At 39.4% G+C, this 20,280-nt stretch overlaps 1 protein-coding gene across 25 annotated transcripts in view; it reads left to right on the forward strand.

Annotated features, from left to right (window-relative positions):
- Nucleotides 1-20,280, forward strand: part of ABI1 (abl interactor 1) — a 152,212-nt gene that overhangs the window by 112,611 nt on the left and 19,321 nt on the right. For 13 of the 25 annotated variants that reach the window (XM_070254766.1, XM_070254762.1, XM_070254767.1 and 10 more), the window contains exons 3-5: nt 11,214-11,390; nt 17,531-17,631; nt 19,309-19,449. In XM_070254766.1, the coding sequence (XP_070110867.1) occupies nt 11,214-11,390; nt 17,531-17,631; nt 19,309-19,449 (419 nt within the window). Of the gene's footprint in view, nt 1-11,213; nt 11,391-16,788; nt 16,804-17,530; nt 17,632-19,308; nt 19,450-20,280 lie in introns of all 25 variants that reach the window. The other 12 variants (XM_023632057.2, XM_001494640.6, XM_005606878.4 and 9 more) reach the window with 1 other exon arrangement.

Consider the following 20,280-nt stretch of genomic DNA (forward strand, 5'->3'; position numbering starts at 1 on the left):
TAGTTTTAATTAATCATATCTTAAAACATAATTGAAAAATCTTGTCTACTTATGAAATTCATTGTTTTATTTAAACATTCATTTCAGAAAATAATGTTTTCCTTTCTAAATAGAATCACTTTGGAATATTTTAATCATTCCTTTAGAACTTTTGCTTTCCATGCAATTAATTTTGCCTGTTCAACTCCCAATCTGCTCATATTATAAAGGGCCTGCTCGACACTTTGAAAAGAAATTGTCAAGTTTGGTTTTCTAATTTCCTTAGTCTTTCTTTATTAACTCTTAATAAGAGTAGTGCTCAACTTATTTATTTATTTATTTTTTCATTTATTTATTTTTGATGAGGAAGATTGACCCTGAGTGAGCATCTGTTGCCCATCTTGCTCTTTTTGCTTGAAGAAGATTGTCACTGAGCTAACATCTGTGCCAATCTTCCTCTATTGTATGTGGGATGCTGCCACAGTGTGGCTTGATGAGCAGTGCTAGGTCTGCACCCAGGATCTGAACCCATGAACCTCAGGCCGCCAAAGTTGAGCACATGAACTTAACCACTACACCCCTAAGGCCAGCCCCGACTTATTTTTATTCATGCTATTTTAAATTTTCCCTAATCTCTGAGCAGGTGTTGTATTTTCCTGTCCCTTTGCCTTTGCTGATGCTGCTCTCTCTGCCTGAATTTTCCTCTGCCTCCATTCTCCTTTCTTCTCTTTAGCCTGCCAAATATGGCTGGCTAAAGTGAGTTTTTTCAAGGAGTCTTTTGATGCTGCTCCAGGAATATTAATCATCTTTTTCTCTGTGCTAACCTGTATTATAGGTTCTAATATTATCCCATCCCCCATTTTGTGTAAGCAAAATGGGATCTTAGTGAGTTAAAGCTTGTATAAAATTTCACAACTGGTAAGTGAAAGACCTATGTTTGAACCTAGGTTTTCTTTTTTCTTTTCTTTTTTGGCTGAGGAAGATTTGCCCTGAGCTGACATCTGCTGCCAATCTTCCTCTGTTTTTTTGCATGTGAGCCACCACCATAGCATGGCCACTGACAGACGAGTGGTGTAGGTCCACACCCAAGAACCGAGCCTGGGCCACTGAAGCGGAATGTGCCGAACTTAACCACGAGGCCACCAGGGCTGGCCTCAGACCTAGGTTTTCTGATTTCGCATTTGTGTGCCTTTTTTTTAAACTAGTGTTTCTCGGCTGTGCTTCATGGTCTAGGGATGGCTGCAGAGTGGTCACCTGAGCCTTCTAGTCCCTCTCAACTCCCGTTACTGTTAAATTTTATCTTTAGTATATTTGAATTGAAAACTGATTTTCTTTATATCAGACTGCTGCTTTTGCTATCTAAAGATGAAGAAAAAAATGTGAAAGTAAGGAAATTCAAGTATGAAAAGGAATTAGTCTCCCTGGAAAAGCTCGCTTTGGCTTGGTGAACATGTGCATGCTGCTGTTACACAAATGTTGCAAGCCTGCTCCCCTCCTCCTGCTTGCTTTATTCACTCACCCTGCCATATGGAGGGTTGGGCATTGCTGGACGGGTTGTGATTTGGACTTGTGTGACTCTGAATTAGGAGACTGGGGTGAGAGTAGACTCAGAGGAAAAATTTTCAATTAATTTGAAATAGTGTCTTGAATGGTTCTACAGTGTGTGAGGGAAGTAGGAAGGGGGAAAATAGATGATTTTCAGGATAGTTGTGGACGTGATGATGTTTGAGGAAAATATCGAAAAAATTTGGACCATTTTGAATTTGTTTTTCCCATGAAGACTGGGAGCATGTAGGGTGTTCTTTTAACAGGATTTAAGCAGGTGAGATATCTTCAAATTTTTTCATTTTGTTTTCTGAAGTTTCCTTTTTTTTTCTTTTTTTTGCTGAGGAAGATTTGCTGTGAGCTAACATCTGTGTCTGTCTTCCTCTATTTTGTATGTGGGTTGCTGCCACAGCATGGCCACTGATGAGTGGTGTAGGTCCACACCCAGGAACCAAACCTGGGCCGCTTAAGTGGAGCATGCTGAACTTAACCACTCTGCCACGGGTCTGGCCCCAAGTTTACTTTTTTTGTAAAGATCATCATCGTTGCACCATGGAGAGCAAGTTAGAAAGAGGGTAGATGGACGCAAGTGGACCAGTTAGAAGGCTATTGCAATAGCCAAGGTGAGAGACGATTTAGTAGATAGACTAGGATTAAAGTGTTGGAAACAGTTTCTGGTATTTGAAGGTGTAAGTGACAAGATTTACTGATGTTGGATATGAAGTAAGTGCTAGATGTCTGACTTAATGTAACTTGATAGAGAACTAAAGTAGGAACATTGAAATAGAGTGGAGTAGACTATGTGTTTGATTTTAGGCACATCCATTTTGAGGTACCATTGAAATATCCAAGCGGAACCTCACGCAGTTTGATGTATGACTCTGCGCTGCAGAGGGGAGGTCTAGAATAGATAAAGGAGAGTTTATGTGTGATAAATGGTCATTCAAACCTGATTGTGGATGAGTTTGCCAAGGAGGGGTTCTAGAGAGGAAAGAGCCTGGGACAAGCTGGAGGCCCTGTATCTGTCAGGTGACCTTGCCAGGGAGACAGAGAATGAGTGTTCAGGGAATTGGGGGCAAACCAGCGTGAGTATTGGTCCATCATTTTTACTGTCCAATGAAATCTCAGTATTTTCCCTTTTATGGAGTTAAGAATACCCAAACTTAATTCCATGTTAAGCGGAATTTATTTATAATTTATATTAGCTAATCTTGTGCTTGACCTGTTAGAAAAAGGAGTTTAAAAGGTATATGGAAGCATTCAAAATAAAAATGTAGCTTGAACTACAGTTTGTAACATCAATGACTGTATATCAGATAATCTTCAGAATTACTAGGGCAAAGGGTATGGTCAGAGAAGTGAATTGTTTCACCATAAAAACAGATTTTCTTTGTTTCAAGAACTGTGAAGGGTCTGAGATTTTACCGTCTGCACAAGCTAACAATTAGCCTGCCATGGTTTCATGATGCTGATAGAAGACACAAGACTTCTGGGTCAGAGATGTGGGACTTTCTTAGTCATGATAATAGCAGGAGCCAGAGTGTTAGCATTTGTGCTGGTTCCCATCTCCAGGCTCCATAGAGGCACGTGAAGAGGGCTGTGGTGCCTCTCCTGTATTGCAGTACAGTCTGTTACCAGAGTGGAACCTACAGGTTAGAGAACCCAAACTTTTATATTGGGCAGTAAGCTTGCCTGGCCTTTATCCTCAAGAGAAATGACATCTTTATTATACTAGGCAGTAAATGAACCTCCTCTTTGCTCCTGAGGGAGACATTTCTATCCTTCATGGCTGTTAGTTACACAAACATACTTCACAAGATAGTAAGGAACAAAGAAAGGCAGTGCCTCTGCTTACAAGATCTACAGAAATGTGATGGATCCAAGCATAATTTTCCTTCCAACAAAATTTGCACCTCATTTCTAAATACCTTCTTGGTTTCTGGTAAAATTTCCCATTGGTCCTGGCCTGGTGGCATAGTGGTTAAGTTCGCACTCTGCTTTTGCAGCTGGGGTTTGTTGGTTTGGATCCCAGGCGCGGACCTATGCACAACTTATCAAGCCATGCTGTGGTAGGCCTCCCACATATAAAATAGAGGAAGATGGGCACGGTTGTTAGCTCAGGGCCAGTCTTCCTCAGCAAAAAGAGGAGGATTGGTGGCGGATGTTAGCTCAGGTCTAATCTTCCTCAAAAAAAAAAAAAAAATTTCCCATGATTATGCTCTTCACTGGTCACTCTGATTAATCTGTCCAACAGAGCTGGGACCAGAGCCAGTCTGTTTGTCTTACTGTGAACAGGGTAGCAGGATGAGGCCAAACTGCCTTGTCCTCAGCTGTGCTCCCTGCTGAACAAATGCCGTATACCTTTGGGGTCTGCCTTAGAGAACCACATGGCTTTCTCTTTAAGTTTCTGTACTGACTTTGTACTTGACCCAAGGCATTGGTCTAAGTACTGCAGAGTGTTAGGGAACGCACAGATTTGGCCCTGGCCTGCAAGCAGGAAGTCTAGGGCTATTTTGTCCTTCATAACAATCCTGGCCAGTGAGTTGAGACTAACCTGAATAGCTCCAGGGCTGAGGTGATGTCACTGATCACCTCAAAGTCAGGAAGAAATTTCAAACTTTTGAAATTGGATGATTCTCATTTTCGGGATAATTACCTCAGACTGTGCATAATTAACAAGTCAGTCATCCTTCTAGGAGGGCCCTCCTACCCCCATAATCAAGAATATCCTTACTTTGGAGCTGTCACAGTTGTCTGCGGACTACACGATGGTGTAGCATGTTTAAGCATGGTGGTTGCTTGCTTAAAAACTTGAAAACCTTCTAAGGTACAAATCACTATATTGTCTGAAGAGAGGTAAGTTAGTGCCTATGAGGAACGTATTATTTACAGTTGTTGTGCCTTTCTCCCCCAAATGAGACCTACTTAAGTCAGGGAGCACAGGCTGGTGGTTTCTCCCATGTTGCCTCCTGGACAGCTGGTAGGCCTTAGGGCTCCCAGTTCAGTACAAATAATTGAGCCTAGTCCTTGTTTTGGAGAGATTACCTGAAGGCAATCAGTCTAGTCTGTCCTATTTATTATCTGTGCCACCAGCCAGGTGGCATTCATCTGTCTCTTGGAATGACTGAAGGATAGCTACAGGAATGGCGGGGGACGAGGCGAGGGAGGGCAGCCTGGGAAAGACACCGGAGGTATTGACGAGTGTTTTGTGCGAGAGAGAGGTGCCGCTGCTGAGACAGTCCTCTGCTGCTCCCTGAAGCCTTCGCAGTGAGGTTAGGGTGTGGTCAGAGCCCTCCGGCAGAGTCTGGCAGACCCCGCAGGCAGCTCAGTTTAAGGTGCTTGCACGGTGTGGGAGAGCTGCACAGGGCATTTTCCTTTGTGAGGAATGCTCCAGGGCTGGTTCTCATGGACACAGATGACTGCGTCCCTCCTTGTTACCTTCTCGGGTCTCCAGTGTTTCTTCCACAGGCACCAGGGTGGTGGTTCTCCTTCCACTGCCACAAAATCAGCGTGTCCCCTTCCAGCAGCTGATTTTTCTCTTTTTCGCAGTCGTCCCTGACTCTCTCCCAAACCTTTTGTCTGAAAGGGTCAGGTGTAAGAGAGGCAAGGGCATTTTTATTAAACTTACAAAGACTTTATTATGTCTCCCACTTTGGCATATATGGTCCACTGTAAGGGAACTTGGTGAGCAATATACTTACTTACCAAGTGGTCAGTATCTGTATTATCTAAGACCACAGAAATCCAACAGGAAAATTCAAGTGGCTGAACTAGAATTAAGTTGGAATTCCCAGGGCCTGCTTTTGGCTGGGCTGCCACCCAGAGGGTGGACCAGTCAGGCCAACCCAGGGGTCCCATTGGGGGAAAGAAAGGAGCATCATACTCAGGAATGGTCAGGGCAGAACGCAGGTGGCCAAGAGGAGATGATCTCTTCCCCGGGGACAGCTGCATTCAGCAACCAGACTGCTTTACTGATGTGTGTGAACCAGGAAGAGGAAAAGTATTAGAGTCAGAAACCAGGAAAGTATTATAGTCAGGAACGTTTTCCGGTTGATAAAAAAATTTTTGTTTAATTATGGTAAAATACATACAATTTCCCATCGTAAGCATTTTTCAGCATACAGTTCAGTAGTGTTAAGTGCATTTGCGGTATTCTGCAGCCAATCTTCGGAACTCTCTTCATATTGCAAAACTGAAACTCTGACCCCCTGGAACAGCACTCCCCGTTGCCCTCTCCCTCCAGCCCCTAGCAACCACTGTCCTACCTTCTGTCTCTGTGAATATGACTACTCTAGATACCTCATATTAAGTGGAATCATATAATATTTGTCCTTTTGTGACTGGCTTCACTCTGCATGATAGTCTCAAGCTTCCTCCATGTCATAGCCTCTATCAGAATTTCCTTCCTTTTTAAGGCTGAATAATATTCCAGTGTATGTATATACTGCACATTGTTTATCCATTCTTCCATTGGTGGATTCTTGGATTACCTCCACCTTTTAGCTCTTGTGAATAATACCGCTATGAACATGAATGTACAGATATCTCTTGGAGACCCTGGTTTCAATTCTTTTGGGTATATACCCAGCAGTGGAATTGCTGGATCAAGTGGTAATTCAATTTTTAATTTTTTGAGGAACCACTGTACTGTTTTCCACAGCAGCTGTACCATTTCACATTCCCCACTGCAATGCACAGGTGTTCCAATTTCTCCATATCCTTGTCAACACTTATTTTCTGCTTTTAAAAATTTTAAATAGTAGCCATTCCTAATGGATGTGATATCTAACTGTGGTTTTGATTTACATTTCTCTATTGGTTAGTGATATTGAGCATCTTTTCATGTACTTATTGGCCGTTTGTATATTTTCTTTGGAGAAATGTCTAATCAAGTCCTTTGTCCATTTTTGAATCTGGTTGTTTTTTGTTTTTGAGTTTTTTGCGTTGATTTTTGGGGAGGCTGTTCCAGCACTCAGCAATACAAGATGCCTGTGATAGGGAGTCTGGAAGGCCATCACATACTTTAATTGTTAGTGACTTTTGGGATAAAAACATATTGTCAGACTGCAGATGATTTGGAAAATGAAAAAACATGATACAGATTAGTGTCAAGGGCAACAATGGTATGGCGAGAGTCAGTTGATTGGACTGGAATAGCAATACCGTAACCTGAAAAAGTGTCATCGGCGGTGAGGCCTCACTGATAGTCTGAAGATGGGCTCAAAGGTCTGATGTAGCCAATTTGCCAGTAGTGGGTAATGTGGCCCCTCTCACCCTGAGACACAAGGGTCTTTTACTGGGAGTCACAAGTCTGAGATGGAGTGGTTGCCTCTGCCTCAGGAACATAGAGTCCTTTACGTTGTGTCTGTTCTCTGCTGGTGCACTTGTTGACACGTCTGGCATGATTTTGGATCAGGCAGCACTGAGGGCAGTGTGGGCTGGATCAGTAACTTGATTCCAGGTGATCTCATCAGACAGGGGCCCTTACCATGGACATCTATATTAGTGACCCAGATGGTCTGATCAGCAACTGCAATTAGTTTCCACACTTTATGGCCAAGTTTTAGTATGTGAGTCTGTAGTTTTCCAAGTGGCATATTGAACAGCTAGACCATTGGTAACAGCCGCAGAGTCAGTGAAAATAAAACAAGGTGTATCAAGGGGAATTTGACTGTATCTATGAGAACGTCCTTGAGTTCTGCCCATGGAGCAAAGCAGCCACACCCATTTTCAGTTCTGTCTAGCTGGCACTGAGGTTGAACACCACAGCAGCCCACTGGGCACAGTAGGGTTTCAACTTAATCACTGGTGAGTCAGGCGCAGAAATTCAGGGGATCCTCTGTGAATCAAGGGCCCCAGTGAGTCAGCAGCGTTGGTTTAGGTGGCAGAATGGAGGATAAAATTTCCCCAGAGAGATAGCTGCCACTTTTTCATGTAAGGCTGAGATGCTATAGGGGCTAGGCTGGCTGCATTCTTTAATATACCGTGTCCACGTGATAAGAGAGGCTTGTTAGGTCCTTCCTACCTTGTTTGTCTTTGAGTTTGAGTTGATCCATCCCCAAATGGGAAACTTTTCAAAAGAAATAAATCTGGTGGCTGTGTTAGGGAGGCATTGAATCCATACCCAAGGGGCATCTCCAGTGGAGGCTGCTCCTCTCGCCGCAGGCTCCAGTCAGTAAAATCATCTGTGAACGGAGCCTTGTGCTCAAAGGAATCATAAGGATTGTGGGGCGCTAAAGCTCCCAGTGCTTTTCTACACGTGGCTCTTCACAGTTGGCACAACCCCCTCTGGCACTGAGGAGCATTCACAGTGCAGGCATGTAAAAGATCAGTACCGAGTATACATTCAATGGTGAAAGCCACAAATAGTAATACGTTGAATTGGTCCAAAGAGCCCCACCCAAAAGGACAGGTTAGCTTGTCTTCCCCACTGTGAACCCTACCCAAACCTCCGTAACTGAAACAGGCACCCTCTCCCTCCCCAGAACAGGTGTGAAGGTGATGTGGGCTCCTGGATCTAACAGCCGTAAAATTTTGATTCCCTCCCCTCCCCAGAGTGATCTAGCACACCCTAGGTATGTTTAGTCTTCTTCCATTTCCCTTGGGGACTTGGGGAACTAAACTCTACCCCTAATCACCTTTCCCTTTAAAGCAGCTGAGGTTGGGATGTAGGGGGAGGTGGGGAGAGTGCAGCAGCTCTGCCCCAAACAAGGTGCATTTACTTTCAGTTTTGAGCGGTGCTGTAGCTGCATGCTGGTCAACCAAATAAATCGGTGGTGTTTTTGGTACAAAGCCCTGTATTCTGAGGCAAGGTCATCATTACTGATATCATCTGTTTCTGTTTGGGAACACCTTGGATACAGCAACTACAGCCACATTGCTTTCTTACAGGGGCCATGTGTTTGTACCCTTTGGCTAACTTGGGCTTGATCTGCACAGTGGCATCATTGTTTTTAGGAGTCCACATAATGCAGGCTATTTGCTGCTCCATTGTCAAGATAACAGCTCTTAAAACCTTGCTCGATTTCAGCATAAGGACTAGGAGTTTGCTGAGGCTGGCAGGACTAACAGCAAGAATTGATGTAGATTCTTTGGACGAGTTTCTCATTCTGCACTGAATCACCTTCATCATCATTTTAAACCCAATTCAATACAGTAAGAGCTGGAAGACTAGTCAGTGCCCATGGGAGTTTGTCTCAGGGGAATTCACCCAAGAGGACCAGAGCTCGCTTATAGCAAACAGCATCCACTACCAAAAGATGCTGAGGCCTTTTAGTCATCTTGAATGGATTGACTATTGACAAAATGGACTGCGGGAGGGGCTGAGCAGTAAGAGCCAGCTCTTGCCACTCTTCTTTAACAAGCATTATGTGCCCTGCCCCCACATCTCCCAAGCACACCAGCCAAGGTTCTAAAGATTCTCCTGATTCTGCCCACAGTGGTTGCATTTTCCTCTTTTCATGCTTAGTGTAGCCACATTTCTCTGTAATGTCTGAAAGGGGATAGAACTTATGTGCTCCCAACTCCCTCCGCCAGACAAATCTTAGTACTAGTTGTTCACCGGGCTGACCTGCTGAGGCTGACTGTCAGCTTGGTGGAAGTTGACAGTAACCAGAGCATCATTCAGGCTGCTATCTTTGAACCTGCTTCCTGATACTCAACCTGAAACTACCTCCTCAATTCAGCCTCATTAATGGGCAGTAAAGTGGAGGACCATTCATTGGCTGGTTGACCAAACAATTTGACCAGCATGTTCACTCATAAAATTCCCGTGGACTTCTCTCAGTTCCTGTTAACTGGCTTTTCATTCCATTTCTAGAAAGCTTTATCTCTGTTAGCATTCCATCCTCGTTGCCAAAACTGTCAAAAATTGTGAAGGGCTTAAGATTTTACTCTTCATGCAAGCTAACAAGTTAGCTTGCCACAATTTCATGGATACTATTAGAAGCTATGAGATTCTTGGGTCAGTCAAAGGATGTCATTACTCATGGCAATAGCAGTAGCTAGAGTGTCAGCATTTGTGCCAGATAACCAGCCCCAGTGTCCATAGGATACTGCAGAGAGCCGAGTGATGCCTGCACGCAGAGTTCGGTGCATTACAGCAAAGGAACTCCCGGTCTACTGGACCAGATATTTTATAATGGGCAGTAAACCTTCCTGACCTTTCCTCTGGGGGATGACATTATCTTTATTTTACTGGACAGTAAACAAACCTGCATTTTGCTCTCCCAGGAGGAGCTCTATCTTCTAAGGTTGTTTACTATATAAATGTCCAGCACAAAGGGAGTCAGTACCTTTTCTTGCAAGATGTGTAAATGTGCTAGACACCCAAGGAGAGTTGTTTCCCTGTACCTTGTTTTGGAGTTGGGAGAGCATTTTTTTTGTGTGTGTATGAGGAAGATTGGTCCTGAGCTAACATCTGTTGCCAATCTTCCTCTTTTTGCTTGAGGAAGGTTGTCCCTGAGCTAACATCTGTGCCACTCTTCTTCTATTTTATGTGGGATGCTGCCACAGCGTGGGTTGACAAGCGGTGCTAGGTCCGTGCCCAGGATCGGAACCTGTGAACCCTGAGCCGCCGAAGCGAAGTGTGCAAACTTAACCATTACACCACTGGGCTGGCCCCCATGGGACAGCATTTTTGATTACAGGTTCTTTCCCAAACAGTTTTTTAAATTCTGGTGAAATAGAATCTTAAACAAGCATTAACATTAAACTTGTTTTTTTCTGACAATATCTTTTCTTCCCCCCCCTGCTTCAGTTCAATTCACAGCCTTGCCTCTTCTCACTTAGACTACCGTAATTGCCTCCTAGCTGGTCTCACTGCAGTAGTCTTGTTCTGTCTGTCCTCAACACCTCTGCCAGAGGCATCTTAAAATGCAGATCTGATGATGTCGCTCAAATTTGTTATTGGGTCCCCATTACTATTAGGACAAAGTCTAAATTGTTGAACAGTTGTATAATCATTTCTCATGTCTGTCTACTACCCAGTTATTTTAAATGTTGGCAACTGAACTACAAAAAATTTATTTTAAACCATAAAGGTGAGTACTAGGGAGGCTGCGTGCTGCCAGTTTGTAACCTCTGCTCTTATTTATCGTCTTTTCTCTTACATCTTTGTCTGCAACATGCAATTCTTTCTGCCTTGAATAATTTCCACATTTGCCTCTTATACTTCTGTTCATCCTGAAAAACCTACTTACTCTATAGCCTTTAAGCGAACCTTTCTCAACCTAGATAGGTATCTTGCTCAGAACACCTTTAGAGTAATTTCAGGTCAAGTTTTCATGTGTGGCTACAGCCCTTGTGTCATTGTGTTGTAACTACTGATTATTTTTTCCTTGTTTGCATGCCCACTAAATCAAGTGTAAGCTACTCAGAGCAGGACCCCCCTCCTTTTCCGTACACACCAAGTCTTTGGAAAGAAAATTGCTCTCCTGAGAATTGTTTTGGAATCAAATCCATTAAATTAGTTGGTGCTTTTAATCACTTTTCGATGTTCCCTGTTGTGAGCCTCGAGGATATTAATTTGCTTAATTTTGAAGGGAAAGATATAATATTCACTGGAAATAGACATGTGATTCAGTCTTATGGTCCAACCTATATAGTATGTTCTAAGATATGTGGACATTATATATCTTATTTACTATGCCTAATAATATTTTCTTGCTTTGTTTAAATTTAAAATATAGACTGTGGACATTCATAAAGAGAAAGTGGCTCGAAGAGAGATTGGTATTTTGACAACAAACAAGAATACATCAAGAACTCACAAAATAATAGCACCCGCAAATATGGAGCGCCCTGTAAGGTATATTCGGAAACCTATTGACTATACAGTGCTGGATGATGTGGGCCATGGCGTCAAGGTAAGCACTTTTACATTGCGTTAACTTGAAACAGTTTATCCAGTAAATGTTTTGGATAGGAAATATGGTGATAAAGATAATTTTCTTAAAGAATTAATAGAGTCTCTTAGCTAGTAACTACCATTCCAATTTTCAAAGAACATTTATTTAATATTAGTTATGTATAATACTAAGCTTGAGGCAGAATTTTACCTCTGGAATAAGTTGTATTCGAGAAGGTAATAAAAGTTGAAATGACTATTCATTAATTAAGCCTTTTGAATCCTAGACTAATATTATAAATTTGTGTTGTGAATACCATGTCTTGCTTTCACTACTGAATGTTTAAAAATAAAAACATCTGTGTTCTCTAGAATTGGTTTAGAAAGTAATTATAAATACTTTAAACCTTTTATTCCTAAATATGTGTATATATTAATGCATCTGTGTGGATGTGAATGTAATTCCAGCAATCTATGAAAAGTAAAAATTGTATATAATTTTGTTCCATGCACCACCCCCCACTCCCCCACCCCCTACCCCAACAGCCTTTTAGGAAAGAGGTTGTTGCCCATGTTCATTTCTTAGAATGGCAGAACTAGCTACTCTTGAAGGATACCTGTAGCCTGTCTACTTTTTGGGTATTCATGGGTCATTTTGCAAGCATCTGGAATGACCTGGATTCTTTAGCCATCTCTGCTCAGGATAAACTATTCCTCTGAAATTTGGTGGTCCCTTTCCTAGAGGACCATTATTTGATTTTGTTCCTTGTCTTTAAAATATTTATAATAGTTATTTAGGAGTCAGCTAGAATCTTGAAACTTTTCTTAGCTGGTTGATCTGACTCGTGTTATTGCTGGATCTGTTGCATTCTGAATTATCTGGGGTTCCTCATCCAGAGAGGAGTATAGCTGATGACACTGACTTTTGTTTTATTCTTCTCTGGGATTATTGGAATCTCCCTGTCACTGTCATGATGGAAATTATAGGTAAAGTTGGAACACTTTGCAAATGTAGAGGAGGAGACTACTGGTTTGTTTCTTGTATTTTTACCCAAGGATATGGCTAGGGCTGTATAAGAGCTTAAATTCAATTTTAATTTAAGATATTTTAGACTAGATTGATCTACAGGATTTGAATTTTGAGAGTCTGGAAGAACTTCTTTTTGTATTATTGCCTGCCTTGGGATTAAAAATTTTATATATATACACACATATACATATGCACGTGCACACACACACTTAATGTTAGTCACTTCCGCTTTTGCCTAATATTGATTTTTATTCCTACTGAAGCAATACGCACTCATAAAAAAAATTCTGTCATCATTTTAGAAGTGACTATCTTCTATTATCCCTAATAATTGTATTTAACAGTTCAATACATAGCACTTAGCAGAGTATAACATGAAACCAAATTTGACAAGGAAATTTTGTATGAGAAAATTCAACTGTTTCATCATATACGTATAAATGGCAAGTGTAAACACAGCATAATGTATACTGAAAGTATACAGATGTGAATTTTGGCAATCTCCTTTTTGTAATATAGATATTTTAGACACAGTTTTGTTTTTTAACTTTTTATTGTGGTAAAAGATGCATAACATAAAATTTACCATTTAACCGTTTTAAGTGTATAGTTCTGTGGCAGTTACATTCATATTGTGTGGGCTATTTTTTAATACAACATTTTTGACTGGGGGTAGGAAAGTGGGTAGTCTGTGAGAACAGTATATCGTAGAAAGTGTTATGTGGCCTGTTTGTCCATTTTTTGTTTCTGTGATATACAAATGCAACATATAGTTGTTTTTTTCTCCAGTAGTCTCATTGCTACTTTATTTATCCATTTTTCTGACTTTCTAAAAGACCATTGCAGCCTTACTTATTTCTAAAGAATTGTAGAGCTGTGTGAAGGCTAGCAATTTGGTTAGTCGTTAATGAACAATGCCAGGGCCAAAACTATCAGGAGGAAAAGTTTAAATTTGTTTTAAAATCAGTATTTTAAGTATAAGGAGAGGCTGTCCTTACAGATCTAGGATTATTTTCTTATCTTTCGCCTACTTTTCTATTTAGAAATTTGTTTTCTTACTGATTTGTAAGAGTTCTTTTTTCCGTTAAGGAAATCAGCTCCTTATATATTGGCAAATATTTCTTTCTACTGTTTGGCTTTTGACTTTGATGTTTTGGTATTTTAAAAAATACATACAGAATTTAAAAAAATTGTATCCAAATATATTAATATTTCTTCTTATTCCAAGTTTTTTGTTAAGGTTTCCACACTCAAAGATTAATATTCCATCATATTTTCTTCGTTTGTGATGTAAATTTTAGTGTTTGGGTATTCCTATTTGTATTATCTCATTTAAATAATATTTATTATTAATGTATTTTATGCTATGAAATAAATGGTACACATAAGTTTAGTAGGAATTAAAAATATGGAAAAATATCTTAAAGTAAGTCCTGTTTGACTTTTGGAAATAATGTAAGAGATGGATAAGAGAATCCTATCTTAGAGAAACTACCAGAATCTATGCATAAAGGAGAAGGAAAAGGCCCTACCTTATAAGGGAGCACAGATTTCAGAATAAGCTAGAGTAGAGAAGGCGTGAATAGTTAGCAGAGACATTTAGATTTATTTTTATAATGATTAACAACTGTATAGCATGGTTCATAATTTACGAAGGACTTTCCATATATGTGTGTGTTTGTTTTTAAGCCTCAAAAAGACTATGGGGCTGGGGCAGCCTGGTGGCATGGTGGTTAAGTTCACGTGCTCTGCTTTGGCGGCCCAGGGTTCTCAGGTTTGGATCCTAGGCATGGACCTACCCACTGCTCGTCAAGCCATGCTGAAACAGCATCCCACATACAAAATAGAGGAAGATTGGCATAGATATTGGTTCAGCGACAATCTTCCTCAAGCAAAAAGAGGAAGATTGGCAACAGATGTTAGCTCAGGGCCAATCTTCCTCACCGAAAAAAAAAAAAGGAGAGAGAGAGAGACCATGGAATCTAGGAGTTGTTACGTTTTATTAATGGAGACACTAAAGCTTTCTAATATGTACCTAGGAATGATATTTTTTAAAAATTTGAATTTTATTAAACAGAAGAATAAGCTAATGAATCATATGAAAGGAAGGATTGGCTGGCTTTAGAGGCTTTTAGTACCTGTGGTATGCAAAGCTTATGAGTTAGTTAGGGCCAGAAGATAGGAAGGAATCGAAGAGAATTCTATTGTTTTTGTCAACCATAAAAATAAAATGACCAGTTATCTTACCAGCAAAACAAATTTATTCAGGAATAGCCAAAGGATTGTAATTTCAGATGAGCATGCTATGGCAGACCATAAGCAAATCCGACAAACGAGAGAGGAACATTATTTTATAGAGAAAAAGGAGGAAATTGGGAGGGGTCATTTTGAACAAAAGTCCATTGGAGAGAGGCAGGAGTTCAGGGTAGTGATGTTTTTTCATTGGGTGAGTTGCTGGGGGAGTCACTTTCTGTTTGGGATACAACTCCTGTAATTAAGGACAGTATCCTGTTGATGACTTCGTTTAGGGTCCATAATTGACTGTCTTTCTGTTGAGGACTTCTTTCTCTTGGGGTCTGTAACTGACACTGTCTTTCTTGTAATTGACTTCAAGTGGTACTGCATGGGAGCTCCCCCTTCTGGCCTTCGGACTCCATTTTAAATGAAGTTTCCCTTTATTAATTTTCACATTTTCAACCTAAGATTCCAGGGAAATGGTAAAATGGCTTACCCATAAATGTAAATGTTAAGGAAATGCAGTGAAATCTTAAGGAAATAAAAAGTCTAGTTTTGCATGTATTTTGGGGACATTTAAGTGGAAAAATTTTGTAGATTGCCAGCTATAATATTTTGAGCTGTAAGATATAGAGATTATTTCCTTCTAATACTCCCCAACCCATATGTATATATAAACACACTCTTAATAGAGGAGGCTGAGCTCCATACAAGGTTGAAGTTTACACCATTGCACAGTCGCAGAGTTCAGCTAGAATTTTCATTCCCAATCAAATTCTCCTTTCGTTCTTTCATTTGGGACCAGTTTATACTTGAATGTGAACTTTTTTTTTGCTTTTTGTTCACTTAAAGCATCAAATGAGGGAAGATAGGTGGTCATATTTAGAATATTTCTCAGTTACTTTAGAATAGTATTTAGTGCATTGTAATGCTGTCACATTAGTATATCTCCTCTTCAAGGATAATATTATTATTCAAGTTTAATTTCTAAATCCAGATATGAAATGTAGCAGCTAAATGGGATTCCAGAATTGTTTTCAGATAAAAATGAGCAATATCATTCTAAAGAAGCAAAGAATACCAAAATTCTGGCACAGTTTCTTAGAAATGAGACTATATCTAAGACCAAGTACATTCCTCCTTTGGATAATTTCCTTGATGTTGCCTTAATGGTCACTTGAAAAATGATAGATACATATTTAGAATGGCAGATGTTATAGAAAGAACTGGAAACCCAAAAAATCTATAAAAAGTTATATTTTACGATCTAAAGATAGTTTTTCTGAAGCGGCCTCGTACATGTAGTGATGCTTTAGGACTGTGTGCATTATTTCATGTTATTCATATATACATATGTTCATATTATTTCATGTGTACATATTTCATAGAAGTAACCTTTACGATCAAAGCAGCTGTTGTTCAGTTTTGAATCTTGGCTAAACTGGTTCCAGAAGAAAACTTAGAACGAGAGCAACCTGGAACGTCCCACTAATGTTGGCCGTCTCAGATTTGGATTCATAAGTTATAAATGAGAGAGTTTCCAGACCTTGTTTGTTTATTCCTTAGTTAGAATCTGGCTAAGCTATTACTGTGCATCGTGATGTTGTTTTTAAACACTGAGGTACTAGGCCCTTTTGTGAATTGGGAGGCAACCTGTGATTTTGAATTTTAACATTTGCAATTTGTCACCTTTATGATACTCTACTACCATTCAAATAATAAATATTTGTACTTGGGCATTCATTATCCAGTAAGTCTTAGGTCTTGTATGCTGATGTATTAAAGTAGCCTTACATTTAATGGGTTACGGTATTTGTGTTTAAATCAAAGTTAGTTTTTTTTATCATCCGTGATTCAGTTGGATTAGTTCCTTAGGATAAAGTACTGACCTAAGAACTTATTGGACCTGCATGAGATTGGTGTAATTAAGTGGTGGTTTCCTTTTGAACATATTCTTTTGAAGAAGATATGGTACACGTGAATATTTCCTTACTGCTTATGGATATCTTTTTCTTACAAAATATTTGAAATATGGCTGGGTAAAAGCTTATTAACATAAATTGCATAACTGTAAATGTAAACCTGTCCTACCAGATATAACTTATTTAGAATTAATTTCTACTTTTTCCCCCCTTTTTTTGCCAACGTAAAGTGGCTAAAAGCCAAGGTAAGAGATATTACTTATCACTTGATCCACAGTATACCCTCTATATTGATAGAGGCTGCAGAGCCACTAAAATTTGAGAACTCTTCCTATGTCTGTCTGCTTTTTCCCCATAGGATTTATGTAGATTAAATATACTCAAACTCAGTTCAAATCAGCAATGTTTAGCTTGAATGTGTTAATATATCAAAGATATATTGACATCTGCATTTATATAGGAACATTAATTTTGCTAACATTTATTGCTTTGCTCATTTTTTGATAGTTGCCTTGCTTTTATTGACTTACAATTAGGAGGTTTCCCAGACATCATGTATGACTTTGTTACTAAATTGTTAGGATAAAGATGATTTTTCAGATGCATATTTCAGCAAATTGACACTGAGATCTGTAGTTTATATTCATGTACACATTTCAGAAATTTTGAGGAACCCAGTATTTGAATGTAGATAAGTTTGATCTTAGTGAACATGTTTGACAATAATATAAAATCCACTAATCTCACCTGTATTTGGCTATAAATTGGTATGAATAGCACAAAATAATAGGAAAAGCCAAGTGCAAGTGGTTTCTTGACTTTTGAAAATGTGGTGAGTACCAAAGTCTATTATTTAAACTGTCTGGGAATCCTTACTTCACATTCTGATATTAAAAAAAAATAATACATGGTGTCAAAACACCAAGAGAACAATTTGATATAAAAATAAAGGCTTTTCTTTCCACATTTCAGCATGGAAATAACCAGCCTGCAAGAACTGGCACACTGTCGAGAACAAATCCTCCTACTCAGAAGCCGCCGAGTCCTCCCATGTCAGGCCGGGGAACGCTGGGGTAAGAATTCAACTACATTTTACAAGAAAATTCGTACGCTAAAGGGAAAGGTGTTTCTGGGACTTAAGTAAATATATGGATCCTTACTAAGGGCCCCTCTCCATGTGACGCTACTTTTTATAGATTGATTTTGGTTCTTATTTCCATAAACAGAATCCAAAATGAATCTGCCTGTTTTATAACATTCTCTATAGAAGTCTGTACTGACCTAGGAAGGTTCTTTTGTGTATGTGTAAATGAGCATTATTTATTATTTATCTTCTAATTCGTTTTTTTTAAATATAAATCTTAAGTTTATTTCATAATAAATCCTCTTATGGTGCCTTCACCTGTATTTACAGTATTTGTATTATGGAACTTTGAGTAAGCGGTCTGTTTTGTGTAGTTCAGCTTGGCAGCCTGCAGCTCTGCCGTTTCCCCTATTACTTGGTGCCTGAGACTCAGGGACTCTTTACCTGAGGTGTTTCTGACTGTGCTTCCGCTGGTGATCTTAGGGCCCTTGACACTTGCATAGCTTTGTGGGAAGGCCAGTAGGAGAAGTAGAAAAGATAGCACTTGGTGGCTCTTCCTTCTCAATTGTCCATGCAATAAAAATATTGAATAATTGGTAAGACATTTCTGAAAGATTGTTCACCTTGACATAGGAAATAATATATTAGATTCCTTCTTTTTTGGTGGAGGGGTGGGGAATCATTATTTTATAGTAACAGTTAACTTTTGTAGAGAATCTTAGTTTCCATTTTCATTCTGTAAACAAACCTCTTGTCCCTGGAAAAAACATATGAAATTATTAAATAGAAAAGTTAAAATCATTTATTGAGAAATTAATGGTGTTACATTTAGGATCAGAATGTACTTGTCCGTATCTTTCCATATTGAGGTAGGAATAAATTGCAGAGGAGATATTTACCTTCCATAGTGTGTAAGGACAGTGGCTTGTGGGTGACTAAGCTGTGAATCATGTATATTTCAAAGTTTGATATTGAGCATTTAAAAAATTATAGCCATTATTTTTAGAAATAAGGTCAGAAAGAAAAGGTCAGGGGCTGGCCCTGTGGCCGAGTGGTTAAGTTCACGCGCTCCGCTGCAGGCGGCCCAGTGTTTCGTTGGTTCGAATCCTGGGCGCGGACATGGCACTGCTCATCAAACCACGCTGAGGCAGTGTCCCACATGCCACAACTAGAAGGACCCACAACTAAGAATATACAACTGTGTACTGGGGGGCTTTGGGGAGAAAAAGGAAGAAAAAAATTTTAAAAAAAAGAAAGAAAAGGTCAAAGAAAAGGTAACATTTTAGTTTTTGTGTTAAAGTAACATAATTCATATACCCCAATTAAGAATTTCTTTTTCAACTTTGTTATTAAAAATTTTTTTAAAAAGGGCCCAGCTTGGGTGGCCTACTTGTGAAGTTCAGTGTGCTCTGGTTTGGTGGCCTGGGTTCAGTTCCTGGGCATGGACCTACACCTCTCTGTTAGTGGCCATGCTGTGCTGGCAGCCCACATACTAAAAAATAGAGGAAGATTGGCACGGATGTTAGCTCAGAGTGAATACTCCTCCCCACCTCAAAAAAAATTAACTGGTGTTATACTTGGTTACAATGGGACAATCACAGATTTGGGAGAAAATACCATTTATTCTTTCTTATTCATTATTCCTTTTTCTATTACAATTCTTTAGACGGAACACTCCTTACAAAACCCTGGAACCTGTTAAACCCCCAACAGTTCCTAATGACTACATGACAAGTCCTGCTAGGCTCGGAAGTCAGCATAGTCCAGGCAGGACAGCTTCTTTAAATCAGAGACCGAGGACACACAGGTAAACCTTCAGGTTGAGCCTTTGAACAGCTGAGAGTGGGGGTTATTGACTGGTGGCAAACTTCTTTAAAGTTACTAAGTAAAGGTAAGGTACTCCTCTAATGTTAATAGAATGTGAAAGTTGAGGGTAATAATATTATATATGTTCCTGTAAATTTGTGTCGTAGCTTCTGTTTTTTAGATTTTTAAATATCTGTTTATACTATTAGCAGATTGATACTATGTCCTCCTTTTGACAGAGGTTCAGATGTATATTTGGGTCAAGGCTAAAGAATATTTTTTAAAATAGTCTTAAAAAAGATCATGGCAACCACTTTTAAATATTTTGGATAATACGTTAAATATCAGAAATTATGCAATGTGATTTAAACTTTAAGAGGTTGGAGCTCCGAAAGAAGACTTAGCTTAAATCCAAGGAAGAATTTCTTAAGAGGGTTGATATACTAGAATATGTTATTGTATAGATTGTTAAAAAAAAAAGTTTTAGGAATCAGCTACCTAGTGGATTTTTACAAACTTGATTATGGAATGTAGCATCAGAAAACTATATGCTTTATTAAATATACAACTTGAGAAGATTAATACAAATTGAACACACTCATGTAACCATCACCCAGATCACAAAATGGAACATTACCAGCAACCCAGAAGTCTCCCCCCAGGCCCTTTCCCAATTATTGCTTCTAAAAATAGCCCCAAAAGTAGCCACTCCATTTTTGGCCACTTTTTAAAAGCTGGACGAATTCATTATATAGCTTAATTTATTTTTTCTTCAATTTTACCTCTCACTTAATAACTTGGGCAAGGAACCTTTCTTTACCTTGACTTTTAG

This window comes from Equus caballus, chromosome 29 (genome assembly GCF_041296265.1).
Source record: "Equus caballus isolate H_3958 breed thoroughbred chromosome 29, TB-T2T, whole genome shotgun sequence".
Lineage (NCBI taxonomy): Eukaryota > Metazoa > Chordata > Mammalia > Perissodactyla > Equidae > Equus > Equus caballus.